Genomic DNA, 23,215 nt, shown 5'->3' with positions numbered 1-23,215 from the left:
ACCTGAAATCTTCCGGACTTGCAGAATGCTTCTGGGCAAACATGCAACAATTTCTTTGTATTTTTCAGCTCTCCCTTCTGTAGCAGCAATTGTTTGGGTTTTTTTCCCCCTGTAAAGTTGAAGATACATGGCAGGGGCAGGGAGGGAAGAGGGAGAGAGAAAAAGAACACCCAATATTTCAAAGGCAATCCGAGTATTAACAAGGTAAAAAACCTTCTTATGTCTCCTACAGCAAAGGAATATACAGAGTAAAAATCCAGCACCACTTTGTAAATTACATTTGCTATTATATCCCCAAAATTACCCAAATCCACAAATCGTGATAGCCTTGCACTGATGTCTCACTTCATCTACTCCCTTAGTCATATCAGAATTAACAATCACTGCTTCCAAAACAAAATCTGACTAAAATCTTTGTGCAAGGAAGTGCCAAGCAAACAGATGCCACCTCAGTCAGTCTCAGGGAAAGGCCATGCTGCTTTAATGTGCCCTGTGGAATTTATACTAACTGCACACATCACAGCTCGCTCTTCTCTCTTCACGCCTGAAAGCTCTTCTGAAAACCACTGTTAGCTAATGGGTTATATAGCTAGCAAAAGAAAATAGCAGAATTGAACTCAGGTTATCAGAACATGGTAGGATGAATCCACACAAATTTTTTGTACTTAAGGAATTCTTGCTTGTCTTTATGCTATTTCTGGTCCAAATCTTTAATTTATCTGCAGTGTCTCTGGTACACTTCTTTGAATGCTGTGTCCATCTTGTGAATATGCCTGAAACTCTGTCTGCTTTTGTTGGGGTAGACTCTACGTTTCACATCAAGGGAACAACCTTGCCTATGTTTTCCTTCTTTTTGGTCAGAACTAAGATGAACTGCAAAAGCTGTGTGCGTACAATGGGTCTCGGGATAGGACTGGCAAAATACCAGACCAGCCAAGCTTCATAGTTCAGACTGGAGTAACAAGAGGGCTCCGTTGTTAAAATGGAATTACTGGAAGGAACAGAGATGGTACTGTGAGACTGAGTGATGTGTCTGTCCCAGTCTTGAGATCTTTAGGCAAAGCCTTGACAAAATACTCAATACTACACTGTTGAGAGTGATCCTGCATTAAAAAGACACAGATTTTGCCACCTCTAATTTACCTTGAGTTAATCATTAAGAATATGGTATACCAGCCGAGATCTCCCTTCTGTGTATCAAGATGTCCTGTCCAGACCATGGTTCAGTATTGCAGCTCTGGAGGAAACAGTGAATTAATTAAAGGGCTGTGCCCACTGATATTAAAGAGGTGCCAGGTCAAGTCAGAACCACAACAGGTTGGATGTGACTGGAAAAGATGCCAAAGATAACTTATTAGTATCAAAACACAGACTAGAGAACTCAGGCCTGGATATTTTTCTAAATGACAAAGAAATAACTTGTAAGTATGTTAACTATACAAATACAGTAAGTGATAGCAGTCCAAGCACCACGAGCTTCATTTTCTTTGTGATCATTTTAATAGGTGATTATGAAATAAGTAATTCTTCATATCTAATAAAGGATGACATGATAAAAAAAATACAAAATGCAGACTGAAATAAACAAGGCCACTTTCAAGCTTTGCAAAACATAAATCCAGTTAGAAGCTTTCTGGAGACACGCATCAGTATGTGATAAGCAGAATCCATCAAAGAGACAAAGGAGTTAAGAAAACCAGTCCCTTTTGAGAATGCGCAAGGAAATTTTTATTTAAGATAAGGAAAGCAAACTAGTAGTACAGAACAATAGGACTGAAAGGGAGATGAAATGATTATCTAGCTCAAATCAGAATCAACTAAACTTGGCAGATGTTCTTTTGCCTGGGGAGGCTGTGGTTTTTCTTTTATCAGAGTTTTTTTGAGAAAGAACCAGGCCATTTCAGTATTTGACTATCCTTGCCATTACCTTTGTTTTCCACCATTCACCATGTAATGCAATTTTGTTTGTAAAAATATGCAATATACTTTAAGCTAACTTCTAGTTTTAAAAGGTCAGGTAACTGTGACTAATTCTTGCATTCTTGTGTTTTCTACCCCAAAAGAGAAAAAAAATGCCAGCACATAGAGTTCTAAAAAAAAATTGCTCCAACCTGATGGATTATCTGGTAGTGTGTACAGCTTGCTCATACCTGCTCATGGCTTTTGGGGCTAACACATCGTAACCATGCAGCCCTGTAATACAGGATTGCCATTCCCAGTTACTTGCCATAAGCTTTGTACCGAATTTGCAATGGCTGAGGACTGAGGCTTGTTGGGCTTGCTTTGTTTGAACTTCTCTCAACCCTTCTGCACCTTTGTTTTACTTGGTTAGCTGTAAGAGCAGTTTCCATAATTGGCTAGGTGTATGGCTAATTTGTTTTACTTCTGTTTATCTGTGTGTGGTATAGACATAATTTTTTAATCAATAGCAGTAACAAACAGTTAATCTACCTAGAATGAGAGCATTTATGATGAGCACAATGATGCAGTGTAGAGAAATGCAGGCCTGGTGCAACAGCAGAAGCCTTGAGAAATGGGGACACAAGATGTGGTCACAAGATGATGCAAGGCACAGGCTTGGCACTGGAGACTGTTTATGGCTATAAACAACTCACCAGTGATCAAAGAAATGCTGACCTGAAGCTGGATGAAACTGGTTTTAGGGGTAACAAAGAAAACATAAAAATAGTAACTAACATATGTAATAGGCACCACATACTGTAAAATCAGATGTAGCGTGGTGCTGCAGACCAGTGAAGAAAGGTGCAAATGCGTGCTAGCAAACATAAAAATGACACCAAGTGAATCCTAGAGTGAGGAAGGAGAAACCATCAACAGGAAGACCATATTCTCCCAGCAAAGGACTCTAAATGCTGACAGCTCTCCCTATCCCTCTCCACCCCGAATGAAACCACCAACCTTAGGACCCACAGGAGCCGTGGAAGGGTGAGTAAAATACAAGGGAAGTGGTAGAATCTGAGAAGTGTATGTGTTACCATTTTATAGAAGTACTCTAACTGCATCATTATTCTTTCTTTTTCTGTAAGTTATATCTGGATCAATAATCATTAGAGACTGAAGATTTAAATTCAACTAACAATAAATTCTTGCTTTAATTATATGTAAGGTGGACTTCCTCTTTGTCCATAAAAAAGCTTTTGAGTGTAGCAGCTTGTCACTAACTAGTGGCTGACATACATACCCACTTCTTAATCTCACTGGTAGCTGGTAAATTAGAAGACACTCAAGGACTGCCTGAGCTAATGAGCAGACCAGTAGCAAAATGGAGAGACATGGATTAAGTACACATCCTGGTTGTAGCTAAAATTCTAGCTAAATGTAGCTTTAAAATTTTTCACCGAGCACATTTCTAGCCTATGCTAATACATATTTAAAAAAAAGACACAAAACCCTGCACCTATTTGAAAGCAGCTTTTTCATTTTTAAGAAAGTGATTCTTCCTGCTTGGGAGCCTGATGCTGTGACATTCTGCAATTTATCAATCTCTGCATAAAAATCTCCATTGCAAGAAATGAAATGCAGTTGGGGAAATACATTACACTGAATCATGAAATGTACACTTTGGGAGATATAGGTCTTTTTTTAAACTGGGAGAGCTTTCTAAACAGCTTTTGCAAATTCCTAAATAACTGCTCTTGACTAACTCCACATGCGTAGATTTTTGTTCTGAATAAGTGCACGTTGTTCTACTTAAGCTTAATCAACTTTATGATAAACAGGAATCACAGACTAATTATGAAATAAGACTGACCGCATATGTAGCTAAGAGGGAGTAGTAATTGCAGTTACATATCTTTGTTCATTTGAATTGGTCTCCAAGGTCTGATAAACTTTACTATTGCTTTCTTCATCCTACTTTTATTTCCTGTGAAATTGTTATCCATCTTCAAAGTCAGTGACAATGCCACTGACAAGCTTGCATTTGAATTAAAGCTTAGTCACAGAATTGGTTAAAATCCATGGGTGAATTATCTTCATTTCACTAAGTAAACCAGAAGAATTGACTAAATAGTCCCTTGCTCGATGATGAAAAGCCACCACCCAAGGGAATGAAGTACATAACACAGCCAATCAGGCACTAGGGCTAGGCCTGAGCAGACTACAGAGCATGGCCAGGCTCACAAGCTCCCCCTAACTTGTATTCACTCTGGTGCTCATCTGAACGGTAAAAAAGAGAAGATGGGATCAGGCAGCTGGTGGATGGGGAAGAGAGAGAGAGGGAAAGACCAGCCTCAGGGAGGTGTTGGATCCATTTTGCCATTTGGTAAGACTCCCACCATTCCTGTAGACAGAGGGACTTCTCTGGGACTGAATGCAAATACAGGAGGTAGAGTTTGCCTGGCAGCAGCTGTACACATCGGTGCATGAGACAGGAAAAGAAAGAGAAGCAACAGGAATTACTGCTTTAGGAGCAAGCTGAGACAGAAAATTTTATTTAACCGCAATAACTCATCAGAAATGGAGTTAAAATAAGAAAATTGCTCACAGATGGATCCATGCTGCAGAACACAGGACTCTGTATGTATTCTTCACACCAAAGAAATTCTGACTTCTAATACAAACAAGCTGGAAGTACTGCAAATATTGTCGTAACTGTTATGGCCAAAAAAGTCAATGCTTCTCTAACTTATTTGCATACTAGCATTGAAAATTAATCTGAAAAAAACACAAAGCAAAACTGCTTTATCCATATAACACAGGAGAGCAGAGTTTCCAGTGTTAAAGCTAAAAAACCCCATAATTCACAGACTGGTATTTTTTTTTCCACTCTAATACATTCCAGCTCACAGAAGCTGAGTGCTTCTGTTGTCAAGTAGGTTGAATAATGACTTTGAGTACACTGCTCTGTTTTGTACTCAGGGCAGCATTTTCATTGGCACGCTTCAGAAAGAAGAATGTATTTAAAGTGCAGCTAATAGAAAATTTTTAATTTCCACGTCACAGCAGAATTCACTGGTCACATCAAGGAGTGGCATTTTACAAGAAAAACATTTTTAAATTCACACTTGGAAGAGGTTCAGCACCATTATTCGAGAATTTTTTCCTTAAAAAAACCCCAAACTTTGAAGAGCCTCTACTTGAAAAACTAATCATTTTCATAGTGTTTCCACATACCTTATGAGCTTGGAAAAGTTAACGCTTTCTAACTCAGCCGCTCAGTTGGTAGCAGCTTTTCTTTTAAAACAGCCATGCTGCAGAACTGAACATGCTCTTCTTTTGGCCAGTTTTCTACTCTTAGCTTTGCCTGCTGCTTCTGCAAGTGAGTTTGTATGTAAACCACAGAAAAAAACCCAATCTTGCTCTGTTTGTATTCCATATGTTTGCCAGGCTAGTGGCCAGAAGAGATCATGAGCAGTTTGTTTTTCAAACCCTAAAACTTGGATAGGCATCGACCACATCATCACACAGTTATTTTTAGCTTAGAATAGTATGTAGAGCTCTCAGGAGTTGTAATAAGCTTTAAAATACTGTGTTTCCTTGATTTTGCTACACATAGAGCCTTAATTTTCAGTAATGGTCCAGGTAATAATTTTCTTAAACCTTTAAACTTCAGACATTCATTAACCTGATTCTTCTTGTTTTATCCCTCATTCCCCTTTCCTTGGATTATCATGGTTTCTTTACCAGCCTTTAAAAGATTTCTTCTGTCCGTATCTGAAGAAAGCTTTTAATGTCTCCCCTTCACATTTTTGATGGATTAGTGATTATAAGTGACATATAGGTGTCTCTGAAACTCAGTGCAGGTGCACAACTCCCACTCGGTTCAATATACCCCAATACTGCCCACTGCAGTCTTTCTTCCTGTTTTGTCTGTGGTCTGTCCCCACTGTTATTTTCCCACTGGATTATTAAGGCAGCACTTCCTGCTTTAATGGCCAGGCAATCCAAGACAGAGGAATAGGTCAGAGTTTCTGAGACCAAATTTCACACATGACCTCTGTTTGTAGGGCAATGAGACAACTAGGAAACCACAGGATACTCAAGTCTTTGATTTCAAAATAGTATTCACTATTGTAACTGCAGCCATGAGGTGTTTCTAACTGACCAGGCACTGTTCCCCACCCCCAGCTATCACAGTGCTAATGCAGCAAAGGGAAATTGGAGATAAGGAGCTGATGAGAATAACAGCCATCTTTCATCCCAGGCATTTGTAAGGAATGACTGAGTGGCCCTTGAAGGAACTCTCTCTAAACTAAAAGCGTCTTTGAATCAGCTAAGGAGTCTCAACTATCTGGGTGGAGGACTTTTCTGGGTGTTGCTTCAGGAGGAATTCACGTATGTTTAATAGGAAAAAAAAGTCAGGGAAGGAAATTCCAGAGACAGCTAGAGCAAGTATGCAGTATATAGTTTGTCACCAGCACTATATTAAAGTTCCTAAAGAGCAACTGCTAAAAGAGGCCTGTTGGGAAGCACACAATGCTGCAGACTTCAGCACTGTCATCATTGCAAGACTAAAAATATATGCAAAGCACTAAGGTTTGGAAGTTGTACTTGTCGATAGTTCAACACAACAGAAATTGTTTCAACTCTCTTAGAGGACCTGCATCCAGAGAAAGGAGTGAAGTACTCTCACCCATTCTTCTCAGGAAGATGAAAGGTTTTAACAGGGGAAAAGGAAGGGACCTTACTAGTTTAGGGACATAATCTGTGGAGAAAAACTGACAAAAAAAAGCAACACTAAGGAGTGCAAAGCAATCTCACTTCCACACTCCCTTTACATGAGCAACTGCCCTGAAGAATCTCTTCTGTTTTGTAGGGCATATGTGGATGCCAACAAGATCAGCTACATCAGTGGGAGAGAGAAAAATTCACTCCATCCATCACATCATCTTCCATCCTTCTCCAAACACTGCATCACCTCTCTAGGATGAGGTGCTATTTTTAGTCTTCTAGTTTTAAGTGTATGTTGAGACTGCTTCCAAACACTTTCCTTCTTATCCTTTTCAAGCTTTGAATCTTGGGCCTGGAGGTCCAAAATATTAAATATTAGCAGTCCGGATTCCCCTCGCCTAGCATGTCAGTGAATCCAAAACCTGAGGAAGTATTTTGACTGATTAGACACATGCAAGAGGATACACATGCAGGCAGCTTTGATGCATTCCAGCTGTCTAGCACTGACAAACGTATAAACATATATGTATACACACTCTCCTGCTTCTCGTGTGGGAAGCACATATTATAGCATAGCAAAGGCCTTCAGAACAACAAGCCTGCAAATTCTTAGTAAAATAAATAGTATTTTACCTTTTCTTCCCCATTCTATACCTGGAAAAGGTACTGTTTTTTGTTTAACCTGTTTGGACTTGGAAGACTGCTTGTTTGATAAGGTTGGTACTTGCTGGAAGATTGTCCATGTCTCAATTCCTTCAAGAAAAATGAAAGGCAGAAAAACTTTAAGTAATTTACCATGTTGGTAGGATTAATGCCTTAATTTTCACATATTCTTTTAAAAAGTCTAGCCCATCCACAAGTGAAACATAGCTGTTTCTAGGGCAAAATACAGCAGCCACTAGCGCTAGCAGCACCACATTGCAGTCACGGGAAAAGGAATAAAAACACCCTCTCCTGTTGAAATGGCAGGAGAAATTTCAGGGTCATACAAGGCAATTACAGGCTTGCAAAATAGCTATGACACCAGGGTAATGTCCTTGTCTCGTAAAGAGTAACTGATGGAATTCTTCCATAAAACACCCAGCCAAGTCAGCTGTCTCTAACAGAAGCAAGTATGGAAGATTTCTTCCCTCAAGATTTATTAACTCCATAAATTGCTTTAACAAAATTAATAAAGCACAACACACTCATATGTTTCGATATGCAGATCTGGGTAAAATTGTCACTAACATCTCATGGTTACTGTATTTCTCTAAGCCAGTTTCATAAGCAAACTAATCTCTCACAAATATCCACTCCCTGCATAATTACTCAGTGAAATATGTTTCCTCCTTGCCACTCCACAGGGACAAAGCAGCACTGGTAAGGGGTCTTTTTCTAACACTCTGTAATGGCAAGACCCTGACTGTGGTGAGACAAATTGATATGCTGGCAGTATGGCAGTATCACTTTGATGATATTTAAATATAAGCAAAAACAGGGATTCCAAAGAATAAAAGTGATCTGGAGCTTGGCAGGATTGCTCTAATAGTGTATGTTAAAAGAAAAAATAAACCAAACTCAATTTAGCTTGGGCAAGAGAAACAGAAGTTGTTGCTTCCACTAGTTAACAGACATGTGACAGCACAAACTTTCATTACAAAAATATGTAGAAATCAACACACAATTTACTCGGCTTGTATCTTGCTATGCTGAGAGAAGTAAAAGTCCTCTGCAATATAAGTAAATATAAAAGAAAATGCTTGATATACATAATTTCAGATTTTAGGGAGAATAACTTGCTTTCTTGCCAGCTTGTTTTCCAGGACTCCAGATTTAACAGTTCCGGCAGACCGTATGGCTGATCACCTATTTATTTTCCCCTTTTTCAATGTACAATACAGGAAAAAAACCACAAAGTGTATAACGATACACACATTGTTCTTAACTTTAAGAACAATATCATTCAATTTCTTTCCAAAGCATCTGTAGAGAAATATGTTGAATGTTCTCACTGGTCTCTGTATCAGGTTCAGCGTTCCCAGCCTCCTATTCAGTGCAGCCTCTGTGTACATTTACCACTACCATTCCTTCCACTGTTCATACTTTTTTCCATGCTGCTTTGCCCAAATATCCTTCTCTTGCTTCTCTCCTTTGGCCTTACTTTGCTCTCTCTGTATAGAGCTTTTCCCTTCCTTGTGTGACAAATAACCATGTTTCCCTTTCTCCCAAAACATTAACAAAAACATGTCAAAAAACCTACTTAATTTCTATTAGACATTTCAAAGTAATTTGCTACTCTCTATCCAAGTACAGTGGTAATGCTCTTGCATTAGTTCATCATCCAGGTCATTCAGGTCCCAAGATTTCAAAACAGGAATTCAATCAGAGGCTCACAATTAAACAGCCAAAGCTTAAGTGCCAGGCACCTGCAGTTCCAACTGACAGCAAAATAAATGCTTATAATGGAGCATTTTGGAAAACATCGCTACCTGTCTAGGTGACTAAGTATCAAATTAGGACATCTGTTTTGGAATCTGCAATCCCCATTTTTTACTAGCTGGATTATCCTTATTTGCAGCCTGTTGAACAGTGGCTCACCTGTCTCAATTTAAATTACAAGTTTTCCTGTGTTCTGCACGAGGCTTGACATACTGACACGGTCCCTGACAGCAAGTTATCACTACCAGTTGTTTAATCTTGGACCTGAAGTAGCACATTACTTCAGCAGTAAATGAATGAATGAATTGTGAGAACAGCCTGTCTGCTAGCCCGTGAAAGCAATTTAACTTTCTTTCAGACTGACAAGCTTTAAATCTTCAGAGACTCAGATTTTCATCTGCTTTTATTTCCAAAATGAAGCAAATTACATGGATGTGTAAGCTGGGAACCAGTTTCTAAATAGGACACCCCTTCCCTCCCAGTAACATTAAAAATACAAGATTCTTCACAATATTTAAGCACTTGGTGCATAAGTCAAAGTTAAGTATAATTTTCCCTGTGCCACAGTCTTTGCTTACTTCTTTTCCAAAGGAAATATCTGCTGTATCTTGCCTGGAGGGCACAATACAGACAGCAAGTGTTGCCTGTGGAATGAAGACCTGCCACTAGCACGAATCCCGAAACATCATGGGAAGTGCAAAAGGTGTCTGTGGGGCATGTTTGTAATTAGTAAGATCAAACTTAGAAAATGAGAAGACTGCTGAGGACTTCAAGAAATTCTGGGTGCTTAAGGAACAACTCCTTTTTCATGTCATCTGACAAATTGATCAAAAAAAAACAAACCCAGAAAACCCCACCCCAAACAGGCAAACTTCTCAGTAATAGGAACAAGATGAAGAGGTCAGCAACGGATACTTTTAATGAAGGCCTTAGCTTCTGCGATACATCCACTTGCTGGCCACACATCTTTGTGAACATATTTTTATCCTACATTCTTGTACAGAGTGCTTACCAGTATTCTCTGGACCGCTTGTCATCTTGAAGGAATCTGGGGAAGGGAGGCAGAATGAAAGACACAGTTCATAAGTTTAGAATCCAAAACTTAGAACCCAGTTTATGCAGAGATAGCACCCTACATACAGCTCATTTTGCTTGGGCTTTCAATGCAAATTCAAAATTTGTATTTTCAGGGTTCTTTTTCCCTTGTGAACCAAAAAAGATCCTGCTTTCCTGCTGTTGAACACACTGACACCATCCAGCTATTTATATGACAACCGTTGAGCTATCAAGACCACCTTCTACCTGGTCCTAGTACATCTCATAGTTGCATCCCTTGCTACCCCAGGGAACAAGGTGGAATTAAGACAGGAAACCAAAACAAAACAACCAGATCTCCCATTTACTGCTGTAAGTACTACAGTACCTGGCCCCTTTGCAGGTGTCATATGAATGGACTCTAAATCTCCCAGGGTCATAGAATCATAGAATTATTAAGGTTGGAAAAGACCTTTAAGATCATGAAGTTCAACTATCAACCCAACACCACCATGCCCGCTAAACCATGTCCTCAAGTGCCACATCCACGCGTTTTTTGAACACCTCCAGTGATGGTGACTCCACCACCTCCCTAGGCAGCCTGTTCCAATGTTTGACCACCCTCTCAGGGAAGAAATTTTTCCTAATGTCCAGTCTAAACCTACCCTGGCGCAACTTGAGGCCATTCCCTCTCATCCTATCACTAGATACTTGGGAGAAAAGACCAACAACCATCTCACCACAACCTCCTTTCAGGTAGTTGTAGAGAGCGGTAAGGTCTCCCCTCAGCCTCCTCTTCTCCAGACTAAACAACCCCAGTTCCCTCAGCCGCTCCTCGTAAGACTTGTTCTCCAGACCCCTCACCAGCTTCGTTGCCCTTTTCTGGACACACTCCAGCAACTCAGTGTCCTTCTTGTAGTGAGGGGCCCAAAACTGAACACAGTATTCGAGGTGTGGCCTCACCAGCACCGAGTACAGGGGCACAATTACTTCCCTGCTCCTGCTGGCCACACTATTTCTAATACAGGCCAGGATGCTGTTGGCCTTCTTGGCCACCTGGGCACATTGCTGGCTCATGTTCAGCCGGTTGCCAACCAGCACCGCCGGGTCCTGTTCTGCTGGGCAGCTTTCCAGCCACCCCTCCCCTAGCCTGTAGCATTGCATGGGGTTGTTGCGATCGAAGTGCAGGACCCAGCACTTGGCCTTGTTAAACCTCATACAATTGACCTCGGGCTCATTGATCCAGCCTGTCCAGATCCCTCTGCAGAGCCTACCTGCCCTTGAGCAGATCAACACTCCCGCCCAACTTGGTGTCATCTGCAAACTTACTGAAGGGAGCGCCCAATCCCCTCATCCAGTCCATCGATAAAGATATTGAACAAGACTGGCCCCAAAACTGAGCCCTGGGGAACACCGCTTGTGACCAGCCACCAACTGGATTTAACTCCATTCACCACAACTCTCTGGGCTCAGCCGTCCAGCCAGTTCTTTACCTAGTGAAGAGTACAGCTGTCAAAGTCATGCGCCACCAGCTTCTCCAGGAGAATGCTGTGGGAGACAGTGTTCAAGGTTTTACTAAAGTCAGGTAGACAACATCCACAGCCTCTCCTCCATCCACTAGGTGGGTCACCTGGCCATAGGAGATCAGGTTGGTCAAGCGGGACCTGCCTGTCATGAACCCATGCTGGCTAGGCCTGATCCTGCACATGTCCTGTGAGCACCCTTAAGATGAACCACTCTATAATCTTCCCTGGTACTGAGGTCAGGCTGAAAGGCCTGTAGTTCCCCAGATCTTCCTTCTGACCCTTCTTGTAGATGGGCGTTACATCGGCAACCCTCCAGTCATCTGGGACCTCCTCCGTTAACCAGGACTGCTGACAAATGATGGAGAGTGGTTTGGTAAGCTCCTCTGCCAGCTCCCTCAGTACTCTCAGGTGGATCCCATCAGGCCCCACAGACTTGTGGGTGTCCACTTGGCATAGCAGGTTAACTGCATCCTCCTTGATGAGGGGTTTACTCTGCCCTCCATCCCAGTCTTCCAGCTCAGGGGGCTGAATACCCTGAGGATAACTGGTCTGGCTATTAAAGACTGAGACAAAGAAGGCATCAAGTACCTCAGCCTTTTCCTCATCCTTGGTGACAATGTTCCCCCTCCCACCCCATCCAATAAGGGATGGAGATTCTCCTTGGCTCTCTTATTGTTGTTAATATATTTGTAAAAACATTTTTTGTTATCCCTTACAACTGTGGCCAGATTGAGTTCTAGGTGGACTTTTGCCTTCCTAATTTTATCTCTGTATAACCTAATGACATCCTGTACTGTTCTTGAGTTGCTTGCCCCTTCCTCCAAAGGTGATAACACAAAAAAAACCCCAAAACCCCCCCCCCCAAAAAAAAACAAAAAAAACCAGGAGAGTTGTTTTTTGGGTTTTGTTTTTTTTTTTCTCTCTCTCTCTCTTCTGAGTCCCAGCAAAAGCTCCCTGTTCAGCCAGGCTGGTCCTCAAATAGCTTTTACCCCAGGCTACTTCAGGCCATCGGTGAGCAGTCACCTGCATTCCCCAAAAGCCTGAAAAGCTACCTCATCTGCATAGGAGCTTGCGGCTACTTGCAGATACTCAGGACTGGAAAGGACTTTTTGGGCCACACTCTCCATTCTCATGCCACTGCGGACACCACATCATCTAAAGCGCACGTTATTTCCAATTTTTGCCTTTGGTGAAAGGCCATCCACAGGCATATCCTTCTAATACAAAGAATCAATACAGAGTAAGACCTGTAGATCAAGGCATCCTGGGGAAAAAAATGAGCACTTGGTTTGGATACGAAACTCCTATTTAGATTAGCAGGGACTAGGGAGAACTGCTTACATTGGTGTTCTTGCAACTCTCCTCTCCCTTTGGTGACAGCAAATTGCTCATCTTGAATTTTTCTGATTCCAACTGGGAATAGTTCCAGTTTGTGTAGCTTCTCGGGGTTGGTAGCATGCCTGAGTGGAGAGAAACGGTGAAAGAATGTGGAAAAGAATACCTAGCATTTTTCTCCCATCTTCATAGTGTGCTATACACACTAAGCTTCACATTTTCTCATGGTGCTGTATCACTTGTTTGTACAGACAAAGCACAGTTGACATTCATCTAAGGCATGAGATAAAATAAACTTTAGAATGCAGGCCCTGTTTGCCCTCCTGTATAAACACCACAGCAGCTCAGCCCGAAAGCCTAAGATCTTGTCTCCAGCAGCTGCCAGCTGTGGACAGTTACAACAGAGCATAAGAAACCAACCCATACTGAGAGATTCTTTCCCTGGTATAGCCTCCCTGCATCTGCTACTCACGAATCTACAGACTGGAGGTTTAGTATTTCATCGTTTCCTGGAAAGGATATCTTGAGTGACCCACGGAAACTGACAACTGCGAAAGTAAGAGACAAAGAGAAGACAGACATGGAAGCAAGCAAGGAGTAGCCGGGTAACAGGAACAGAATGAAATAGAGCTCAACAGAATTTTTCACTGCTGTATGGACTACACATGTCCCCTAAACCTTTGGTCTCCCGGTCACCAAGGACAGCCTCATGGCAAACTCTGTCCGGAAGTGATGGATTCTATCCAGAGCATGTGAGTGGCAGAACTGCCTGCATATTTGCTTGAACTCTTTAAGGTGAACAATGCGGCCAGAATGGTGAACAATGATTGGAAAACCTTTTCAGAGGCCTGGGAACTTTGTATACAACATCATAGCTTGATACACATTTTTTCTGCTTCTTTGAGCAGAGGATACATGCTTTACACACTAGTACATATAAGAAAGGCCCAAGTAAACAAATGTAAATGTGTAGAATGTATATGCGTGAATTCAGGGAAGGAGGGCAGAAACTGAGTTTTAAAGACGACGGATAACTCAATTTGCAGCCTGCAGCTTGCACAAGCCGCATTTCCTGGACGGAGCAAAGCCACTCTCACCTATCATCCATTCTGAAATTGCATTGCAGAGCTGTGTCTTGGACTCATCAGCACTGAAACACGATCTGGGAAAACCGGAACAGCAGCAGATATACAAGGCTGGACTCAGCAGTGAAGAGAAAAAGCTAGGGTTTAAGGAAAGAAAAATGATATATATACTTTTTAGTTAAGAGATCACAGACACACTGTTCTTTTGAATAACAAAGTCTATATTTCTGCCAAAGGAATGACTGCAGCTTTGAAGAGCTAGTAATTAAGGAAAGAAGTACACAATTTGGAAAAAACCCAAATGTTTTCATTTGTCCTTCCCCCATTCTTTAAAGCGGGTCATGTTAGCAAAAGAGAACAATCAGACAGACTGTTAATGAAGATATTTAGAACTTTTAGGAGTCAATAAAAGCGTGCTGTGAAAAGTGAAAGAAAATTAAGAACACGAGAATAATAAGAAAGAAGCCAGAGGTGAATTAGGTGAAGGCATATTCCTTGAGTGAAAGATAGAGGGCAGACGTGAGCAACTAGAAAGCAAAGCCGTGCGTTACCCCATCTCACGTTATTAAGAGCTTTACCATCCAGAAAACAAAGGCATGAACCTTCCTGGCTATCACTTGGTGACTCAAGGCAGGGATACTGCCCATGACACCCCACTATCCTCAAAAGTTACAGTACAACGGATGATTAGATGTTAGGATTCCTGCAAGAATCAATTAATAGATGCCTGCACAGCACTCTAAAAATCACTATTTATAGGATAGGTATTAGTTTCAGATTACTCTGTGGGGATGAATTTCTTCATCTCTTTTCAACTGGTCTTGTGTTTCCTTTGCCTAGCTGTAAGCACTTTAATGAGGGCCTCTTGGTGGTGGAATCTCTTGACAGTCAAGCAGGAGGAAAGCATAACGCTTTGCAATGCAGTGATAACAGCCGTTCTTCTATCCCTGGAGCTGGCTATAACGAAAAGACACAAATAGAGAAAGAAGACATGTTTGCTTTGTCAATAAAATATAGGTGAAATATTTATGCTAATATCTAGGATACTAAAAGAAGGGACATCATTAACTGCAGAGCACTGAGGCAACAGGAATTATCTCACTGCGGAAGAAATTAATTAGGCATGGAACTAATTTCAATATGCAAAAAAAAAATTTTGTAGGTTTTAAACTCAGTTTCGTTTAGCCCACCAACCAATGTAGCAAGCTTCAAGCAGCAATAATTACAGTAAATATTCTCTTTGACATCAGAGCAAGCCTAGAGTAAGTCTAGTGAATTCATGTCAGTGAGGTTTCCCTATCATTATTGATATAACAAGAGAACAATAATAATCCCACAGTGTATATGAAAAAAGGCAATAGAAACACTATGGAGTTAAAAACAGCTCTGAGATCATCTAAGTTATAGATTCTATATCACCTGTGAACAAAAAAAGCCAAAGAAGATGCTCTAAATTAGGCTATTAAGAACAGCTTGGGTATCTTCCAAAATTTCCATATTGTGATGTGCTACAGCCCTATCTTCATCCTGTCACTCTCTCAGCCTTCTACCAGCATTCTCAAAGACGTCTTCATAAAAAGATACACAGTTTACTTACACGATGACTGCAATATGCAGGTTACTCACTGCTTAATAAGCTTTTGCAGGTCCTAAGTGGTATCTCTAGTTATTGTACCGGAAGAGGGAGAGCACACTAGGTGTTTGCTTCCCCACAAAGTGACAACACTTAAAATGATACATCAAACTACCTGCTGGCAGAACAATGCAATATATCGAGAGGCAGTACTAGAAACAGCAACTGTCAGCTCTTGTCTCAGTATCTACCTGATGTAAATGGAAAAATAACTACCAAAAGCTACTGCCAGAATGTCCTGGGAAGTTGGTGCAGCAAGGAAATTCCACAGCATTTTTCAAGGAAATGAAGTCTGGGAAGAAATGAAATTTAGTAAAACTGTGCAAAGGAGGAAAGATTCCTGAAGCACATCACTCAAAAAAATCAGATACTTAAACTTGTTCTCTTGCTCTCAAACTTCTGGAGCAGCTTTCTGAACTCTCATTCACAAGCTAGGCCTACTGACTGTGAAGCTGTTCACATACACATGTGCATCGGTACACACAGCAATCCAGCACACAGAAATATGTGCTCCCCTCACATGCCAAGGCAGTTGAGGTGGGCTGCCTGGCTTCTTCAAGTCTCTTGGAGAAAGAGGCTGTCAGAGAATCACTATAAGACCCTGCATCAATGAGACTGTTTAGTTTGACAATAATTGTAATGCATTACTACAATATTCATCCTGCTTAGTGCAAGAACTCAAGTGCATAACTGTGCTGAAACATACAGGTTTCTTCTAGGAAGGTGAACATTACTACCCCTGTAGTACCTGTACTACCAGTACTACCCCTGGTGGGGTACGTCCTGACCAGAGCTTCTTAACACCTGCTTTTCCCCCATCTTGGTAACAAACCCCTGAAGTGTTGGGAACAGAAACAGATGTGCCTTTTTCTCTGAGCATCTCAGGGAGATGCTTCTCTCATCTGCAGCTCTTCAGGTCTGAGTATTTGTTCAGAAACTCAAAAATCTTCAGTGCATTTAACAGCTAAAAAAAAAATGAAAGCAAGTGTTAAGAGCTCAGTTCCTCACTGTCTTGTATGGTCTTTTGACTCTTACAAGCATCTAGGTTAGCTACAGGGGTTTTTCAGTTCAAAATTGTAATTCTACATTCTCCCAGCTTTTCTTCCAAGGTTCTTGCCCTCATTTCACTTCTGGACCTGCTTTTCATCTTTCTTATCCAATATATGAGCACACACACATATGGACATTAAATGCCGATAGGAGCCACAACTACTTTACAAAGCCCTTGTTCAGAACTGCAAGTTTTTTTCTACTTTTAAGGGTGTTGGTTCTCCCCTCTGCTCCACTGTAATCCCTTCTCTTATTAAAAAAATACATTAAAAAAAAAATCACTAATTTCCAGTGCACAGACTCCAATACACAGGATCAGAAAGCCACTGTTGCATGTGTCCTAGAAGAATCAGATATTGCTTAACTGGACTACCAGAAGATACCACAGCACCAGACTTTTCTTGTCTATAGTCACTGGGTTGGTACTGTGGTATCTTCCCAAGTCTCATTACAAGCAAGCAATTTTCTGGTTCACTTCAGGCAGGGTGCCAATTCAGCACTCTGAGAATGAAAGAATGTTAAAGAACTTTTTTGTGGAGTATTAATACACATACAAACCAAATCACCACGGTCGTTGATTCTCTTATTTTCTCCTCTCTTTCCTGGCACTTTTGTTCATCTGTCCCCCCTACCCTTTTTTTTTTTCTTTTCTTTATTGTTCCACTTCAACTAAAGTCAGCATCCTACTACCTCATTAATCTAAAATTTTCAGGAAAGCCTCACAAAGCCCTCAACAGAAGCTTTTCTAACAATGAAGCAAGTAATTTCAGGTGACTAAGTTCTAAGAGATGGGAGAATTATTTTAAAACTTAGAAAAAGAGTGGTACTTTGCCTCTGCAATATAAAAAACTATTGGTGATATGTGCTACACACCCCTGCCGTTCACTCAAAATACTGTCCAAAGCAACTACCAAAGCCAGCTTCCATGGAATACAAGCCAGCAAGTAACACAATAAAGCTAAATTTATCCCGTCATGTGCTGAAAAGGGAGGACTTTGCAACATGCACAGAAAACGAGGACACTTGGGACTGCTTCAGAGGACAGCTTGCTCAAGAACTGCCTCCTCCTCTCTCTCCAACTTCTAACCCATAATTCCCTGAACTCGCGGGGGCTCCAGAACCCCAGACCTTCTCCACTTCTTCTCCCTAGGCTCGCAAGCAAGGAGGAATTCTCTGCCTAATGGCGCTTCGTTGTTTATATGCAAAAACAATTAAAAAAAAAGTCTTCCAACCATTTTAGGAATCCGCGGGCAGAACATCACAATTTTGATACAGCCCGATGGCGAGGAGAGCCCCATCTCCACAGTACAGCTCCGCCGCGCCCCCCGCTCTCCGCCATAGCCGGCGGGCCCCAGAGGGGAGGCTCAGGGAGCCTCCTCGGGCTCCCCCAGCCCTCTGCCACCCCGACGCATCCTCCGCGACCGTCCTCCTCACGCTAGCCGCCGGCCCCGCGCCGCCCAGGCCTGAGTGCCACCGCCCCCAGACGCCGCCGCGGCCGCGGGGAGGAGCGGCGGAGCCCCGCCGTCACCATGGCAACGCAGCAGCCGCAAACCGCTCCCGGGACACGCGGCGGCGGCGGCTGAGCCCACCAGCGCGGTGGGCGACGAGGAAAGCCGGGAGCAGGCGCGGCTCGTCGGAGAGGTGCTCTTCCCCCCTTCCCCCCCCCGTAATTAAGGCGAACCCCGATGGAACAGGCTGGCCTAGCCGCCCCCGCACCGCGGGGCTGACCCTACCACGTTGAGGCGGGGTGGGGGGGTGGGGTGTGTTGTGTTCTTCATCTGCTCTGCCCTCGCCGAGCCCGCTGGTTTCGCCAGTGCGATGCCAGGAGGGAAAGCAGAACGAGGGACCATCCCAGTGGCGGCCCGTGCGTGCAATCACGCTCTCCGGTTCTCCGCTCCCTTCTCCTCGGCGCTCCCGTTGGGTGGTACGGCCTGCGCCCCCCCTCCCTCTCAGTGCTGCGCCGCGTGGCTCTGGGGATAGCTGCCGAGTGCGCCTGCGCGGGGGGCGCGGGTGAGGGCGGGGGGAGCTTTGGTCTGCGCTTACGGTGGTGCTGGGGGGGGGAGCGGGTGTGACGTCAGGGGTTGCCTCACGCCGTTCGCCCCCCCCCGTCACGTGACGGCGGAGGTGCGAGGGGAGCCGCGTGCCGGCAGGGAGGGGCGCGGTCCTGTCACGGCGGCGGGTGGAGCAGGCCCCACGCACCCCCACCCCCCGCCGTTTAACCCTTTCTGAAGGGCGGGGATGCGTAGCGTGAGAGGAAGGGGTGCTGGGTGTTGCTTTTAGGTGGAACCCGGGTAACGTCAGTGGAAGTGCCAGAGAAGGGGCCACCGGAGGAGACCCCCATCACCCCTGCTCGGGCAGCAGCACCAGGCCATTGTGAGCGCCCCATACGCTCAGCCCGCAGCGCGATGCCGCTCTTTGGGAACACCTTCAGCCCAAAGAAGACCCCCCCCAGGAAATGCGCCTCTCTCTCCAACCTGCACTTGGTGAGTCCCGGCACCCGCGGCTTGCCAGGGGGCAGCTCCTGCTTGTGAGTGCCCTGGCCCTTATGAGAGCTTGCAGCCGTGCCTCTTTCCTCCTGCCCTGTGGCACCATTTCTGATCACAGGTGGCCAGATACGAAGGTAAAAATGGAGTAGCTCAGGGTAGGATCATTGTCACCCCAGCCACAGCCCAGAACTTTCACATAAAACTTCTCACCAACTGTCTCTGAGCCCAGGGAGATGAGTGTATGTTTGGGCAGGAGAAAGTAGTGAGAGGAGCCGGTCCTGTGCTGCAGCAGTATGTGACTAACAGTAGAGTTTCAGGCTCCAGGGCCAGCTGAACCAGCAGCTTCATTGGAATACCAGCCACTAAGAAATGGGAGAATAAGGGGTGGCTTCGGATTTCAGTTGAAACACTGAGTGTGATCATCTCCTTGCAGCTGGATAGATCCACCCGTGAGGTTGAGCTGGGCCTGGAGTATGGCATCCCCACCATGAACCTCGCTGGCCAGAGCCTGAAGTTTGAAAACGGCCAGTGGGTGGCAGGTAGAGTGCAGCTCAGCTTGCTTTCATCTGAAGTAGCTGACAGTTGGCTGACAGTCCTTAATTGCACCCCTTTTTTTCCTTCCAGAATCAGGAAGCTTCACGGGGGATCGCAGGGAAATGCAGCGCTTGCGCAAACGAAACCAGCAGCTGGAGGAAGAAAACAACCTCCTTCGGCTGAAAGTGGATATTCTGCTGGACATGGTGAGTCTTTGCTCAGCTGTCACCTGCCCATAGCAGCGGAAATGCCTGAGTGGAGGCTGCTGGGACCGCTGAAAGAGGCCTTTCTCGCTGCATCCCGCTCTTTCTGCTTGACCCTGCTACACAAGGCAACTGTAACAGCAAAGTGACTGTGGGAGTAAAGTCTGATCTCCCCTGCAAGAAGAGGGGAAGGCTCCCCTCGCAGCAGAGCTTGACTTTATTGAACATTGTGACTTGGATTAGAGGAGAGCCTCTGCAAGTGCCGTGTCTCCTCTTCCCCTTTCTGCGTGGAGTATGGCATCTTTCTCACCACTCTGGCCTCTGCCCTGACTGTGGAATGGAGTTACAGTCACCCTTTCCGGTCACAGAACGTTAAAGCTTCCTTCTGCTGTGACAAGTGGTGTGACATCTATTCTGTGTGTAAACCTATGGATGAAAGAATTCCCAAGCCCTAAATAAACTAAAATTCAACCTTACCCAGAGATCACAGGTTTCCTGCTTAAAATCTGCAGATGTTTTCAATGAAATAGAATATGTGTGTGTTGTTGGCCTGTGAAGTGATACAGCCTTTATGTCAGTCTGAACAAACACACACTCCTTCATCATTTTCCTTCCCTATGCTCTTCCCGTGTTTCAAAACTGGCAAGGGGCTTTTGTGACTGGAGCACTTGGCAGAAGCCATAGCTGCTCTCCAGGTTTTCCCAGTGAAATCCCAGCTTCTCTCTCACTCCAGTGGGAGCAAATTCCCTCGCGTGGGTGCTGGCCTGTGGCTGTAAATCTTGGTGGTGTCCCTGGAAAGGTCATGGTCATGCTGTGAAACAAGAAAAGTTTCTGAGACGCAAATGTCTTTCCTGTGCACACGCTGCCATGACACGAGGTGCTTCTCCAGAGGGAGGACAACCTCTGATACCTCTCGAGGGCTTTTGTGTCCTGCCACGTGTCTGAGGCACACCATAGACCATGAGGTCACAGATTCGGCATTAGCCCCGTGGCTGTAGCACAGGGTGGAGGTTGGAGAGGTAGCTCACTCTGGTCGTTGTTCGCTCTGCGTTGCAGCTCTCCGAGACCACAGCCGAGTCCCACCTGATGGAGAAGGAGCTGGAGGAACTGAAGAACCACAGCCGGAGGAGGAAGTGAAGAAGAAGGGGTGGCTGGAGGATGGGGGAGCGAGGAGGCTGGCTCCAAGCCTCGGCTGGGATGCCGTGGTCCCTTAGGCCTCCTAGCCACGTTGGTACCCCATGTAGGTACTTCGTTCCACAGGACCACGAATAACAAGATGCCTCCAGTATCGTGTGATGATGTAGGTGCCGCGTAATGGCTTTTTTGGCACCCCAACAAGTCACACCGCGACACTGTTAACGAACGCTCATGTTTTTTCTTGGAGTGCTTTGCCTTGCTACATTTCCTCACCACAGCCCAGCGGCAGGTACCTCCATTCCAAAGGCAACCTGACAACAGGCTGTGGAGAAGGTCCACCTGCCGGTGTGCCCCTCCCTGCCTTCTATGCTTAAAAGCACAGGGAGGCCCCCCTGTCCCCCCAAATCTGTCCCCTCAGGGGAACCTGCAGGGCTTGTACGAGTTTCACTGCTTGCCCTGGGTGAGCAGGGTGCTGGCGTTGCTTGTTCTCGAAGGTTTTGCATATTTTACATAAAAATTTACATTTCAAACGGGAATCTACGGGTGTTTGTTACGTAAAGGGCCGTGCTGCGAGCCCTGCGGGGGCGGGGGGAACCGGGACGGGGACCGGGGCCGGCGGGCGGCCGGGGGAGGCAGAGGCGGCCGCCGCTCCTCCCGGCCGCCAGGAGGCGCTGGCGTCCCCCGATCGCGGGAGGTGGGAGGGCCGTCCCGCTTCCGGCGGCGCTCCGGCCGCCGTTACGCTTCCGCTGGGTAGCCGCCCCCTCCGTCCCTGGCTGGTGATGATGGCTGCCGCTGCGTCCCTGTCTCCGGAGGAGCTGCTGTCCAAGGGCGGCTCGGGCAAGGCCGAGGAGCTGGAGGACGAGCTGGAGGACGACGACGACGACGACGAGGAGGTAGTGGGGCGGCCGGCGGCGGGGCGGGCCGAGGGACGGCCGGGACGGTCGCGCGGGGTGACCCTGGCGGGCGCGCAGGGCCGGGGCGGGCCTGACGCGATGTGTGCCGCCCGCAGCTGGACGAGACGCTGGCGGAGCGGCTGTGGGGGCTGACGGAGATGTTCCCCGAGAGCGTCCGCTCGGCGGCCGGAGCCACCTTCGACCTCTCCCTGACGGTAGCGCAGAAGATGTACAGGTGAGGCAGCGGCGGGCCGGGCGGGGCGGCGGTCGGGAGCGGGTCCCGGTGTCGCTGGGGAAAGGCCTGTGTCAGAGGCACGGAAAGGAAACAAGGGGGAAGCTCAGCGCCTGTAAGCAGCAGGTGAGGAACCGGTTCCTATTTCTCATGTGCTTTCTCCTGCCTAGATTCTCCAGGGCAGCTCTGTGGATTGGGACCACCTCCTTCATGATTCTGGTTCTTCCTGTCGTCTTTGAAACTGAAAAACTGCAGATGGAGCAACAGCAGCAGCTGCAGCAGCGACAGGTGAGGCAGGAACACCCCAGCCGTCTCTCCTGTCTGTTATACATTGTAGTCTCCTTCATCCCACCAGATGTTCTGGTTGGGTTTTCCAGTGGGATGATCTTGCCGACTCCCGGTAACGAGCTGGTGGCAAACACAGGCCAGCTTTCATTGGGCCGACATACGCAGCAAGGACCGCATGCAGGCTTAACACCTGCCCCGTTTGCCCTTGGTATGGTCAGGTGTTAAAACTTGGGTGTCATAGTGGGCGAGGAACTTTAAACACTGCTCATACCTTTGGCATCCCACCGAGTAGCTGTGGGAGGGCATGGCAGCGTGCAGCAGCTGTCCAGTGTCCTCGCAGCCCCTCACTTGACCGTTTTCCTTCCAGATCCTCCTCGGACCCAACACGGGGCTCTCGGGTGGAATGCCAGGGGCCCTGCCTCCGCTGCCTGGAAAAATCTAATTTGTGGAAGCTGCATTGGATTCATATCATGTGGGAAGACCTTGAGATTATGACATATTGAACTGTTGATTTGTTGGGTCAGGGCATTTTTATTTTTCATTTGTTTGTTCATTTTCATTTTTGGTTCTCCTTGGGGACGTTGACCTGTCCATAATGGGGGCGGGGGAAAGCCCCCTCTCTGGACCTGATGGCGGCTCCTGTCTGCATCCTCCCCCCTGTAGAAGTTGTGAGTCTTTCCTGTTATTCAATCAGTATGCCATAACCAGTTGCAGACTTGAACTG

General features: G+C 45.4%; 3 protein-coding genes across 3 annotated transcripts; 2 read left to right on the top strand and 1 right to left on the bottom strand.

Moving 5' to 3' along the window:
- Window positions 1-1,156: 1,156 nt before the first annotated feature.
- Window positions 1,157-18,057, bottom strand: FAM227A (family with sequence similarity 227 member A; the record flags this gene model as incomplete). The annotated part of the gene is given in 6 exon segments (XM_082014692.1): window positions 1,157-1,252; window positions 1,254-1,328; window positions 6,881-6,985; window positions 14,886-14,915; window positions 14,917-14,976; window positions 18,028-18,057. Coding segments are annotated over 6 exon segments (396 nt in total).
- A 1,066-nt stretch (window positions 18,058-19,123) lies between these two features.
- Window positions 19,124-21,078, top strand: CBY1 (chibby 1, beta catenin antagonist; the record flags this gene model as incomplete). Its single annotated transcript, XM_082010270.1, has 4 exons — window positions 19,124-19,201; window positions 19,638-19,743; window positions 19,829-19,944; window positions 20,998-21,078. The coding sequence occupies 4 exons, from the start codon at window positions 19,124-19,126 to the stop codon at window positions 21,076-21,078; spliced, it is 381 nt and encodes a 126-aa protein (XP_081866396.1).
- Window positions 21,079-21,860: 782 nt separating this feature from the next.
- On the top strand, window positions 21,861-22,933 carry TOMM22 (translocase of outer mitochondrial membrane 22; the record flags this gene model as incomplete). Its single annotated transcript, XM_082014208.1, has 4 exons — window positions 21,861-21,971; window positions 22,088-22,206; window positions 22,374-22,491; window positions 22,859-22,933. The coding sequence occupies 4 exons, from the start codon at window positions 21,861-21,863 to the stop codon at window positions 22,931-22,933; spliced, it is 423 nt and encodes a 140-aa protein (XP_081870334.1).
- Window positions 22,934-23,215: the final 282 nt, after the last annotated feature.

This window comes from Phaethon aethereus, assembly GCF_964289735.1.
Source record: "Phaethon aethereus genome assembly, chromosome: 1".
Classification (NCBI taxonomy): domain Eukaryota; kingdom Metazoa; phylum Chordata; class Aves; order Phaethontiformes; family Phaethontidae; genus Phaethon; species Phaethon aethereus.
This window is presented reverse-complemented; position numbering and strand designations above follow the sequence as displayed.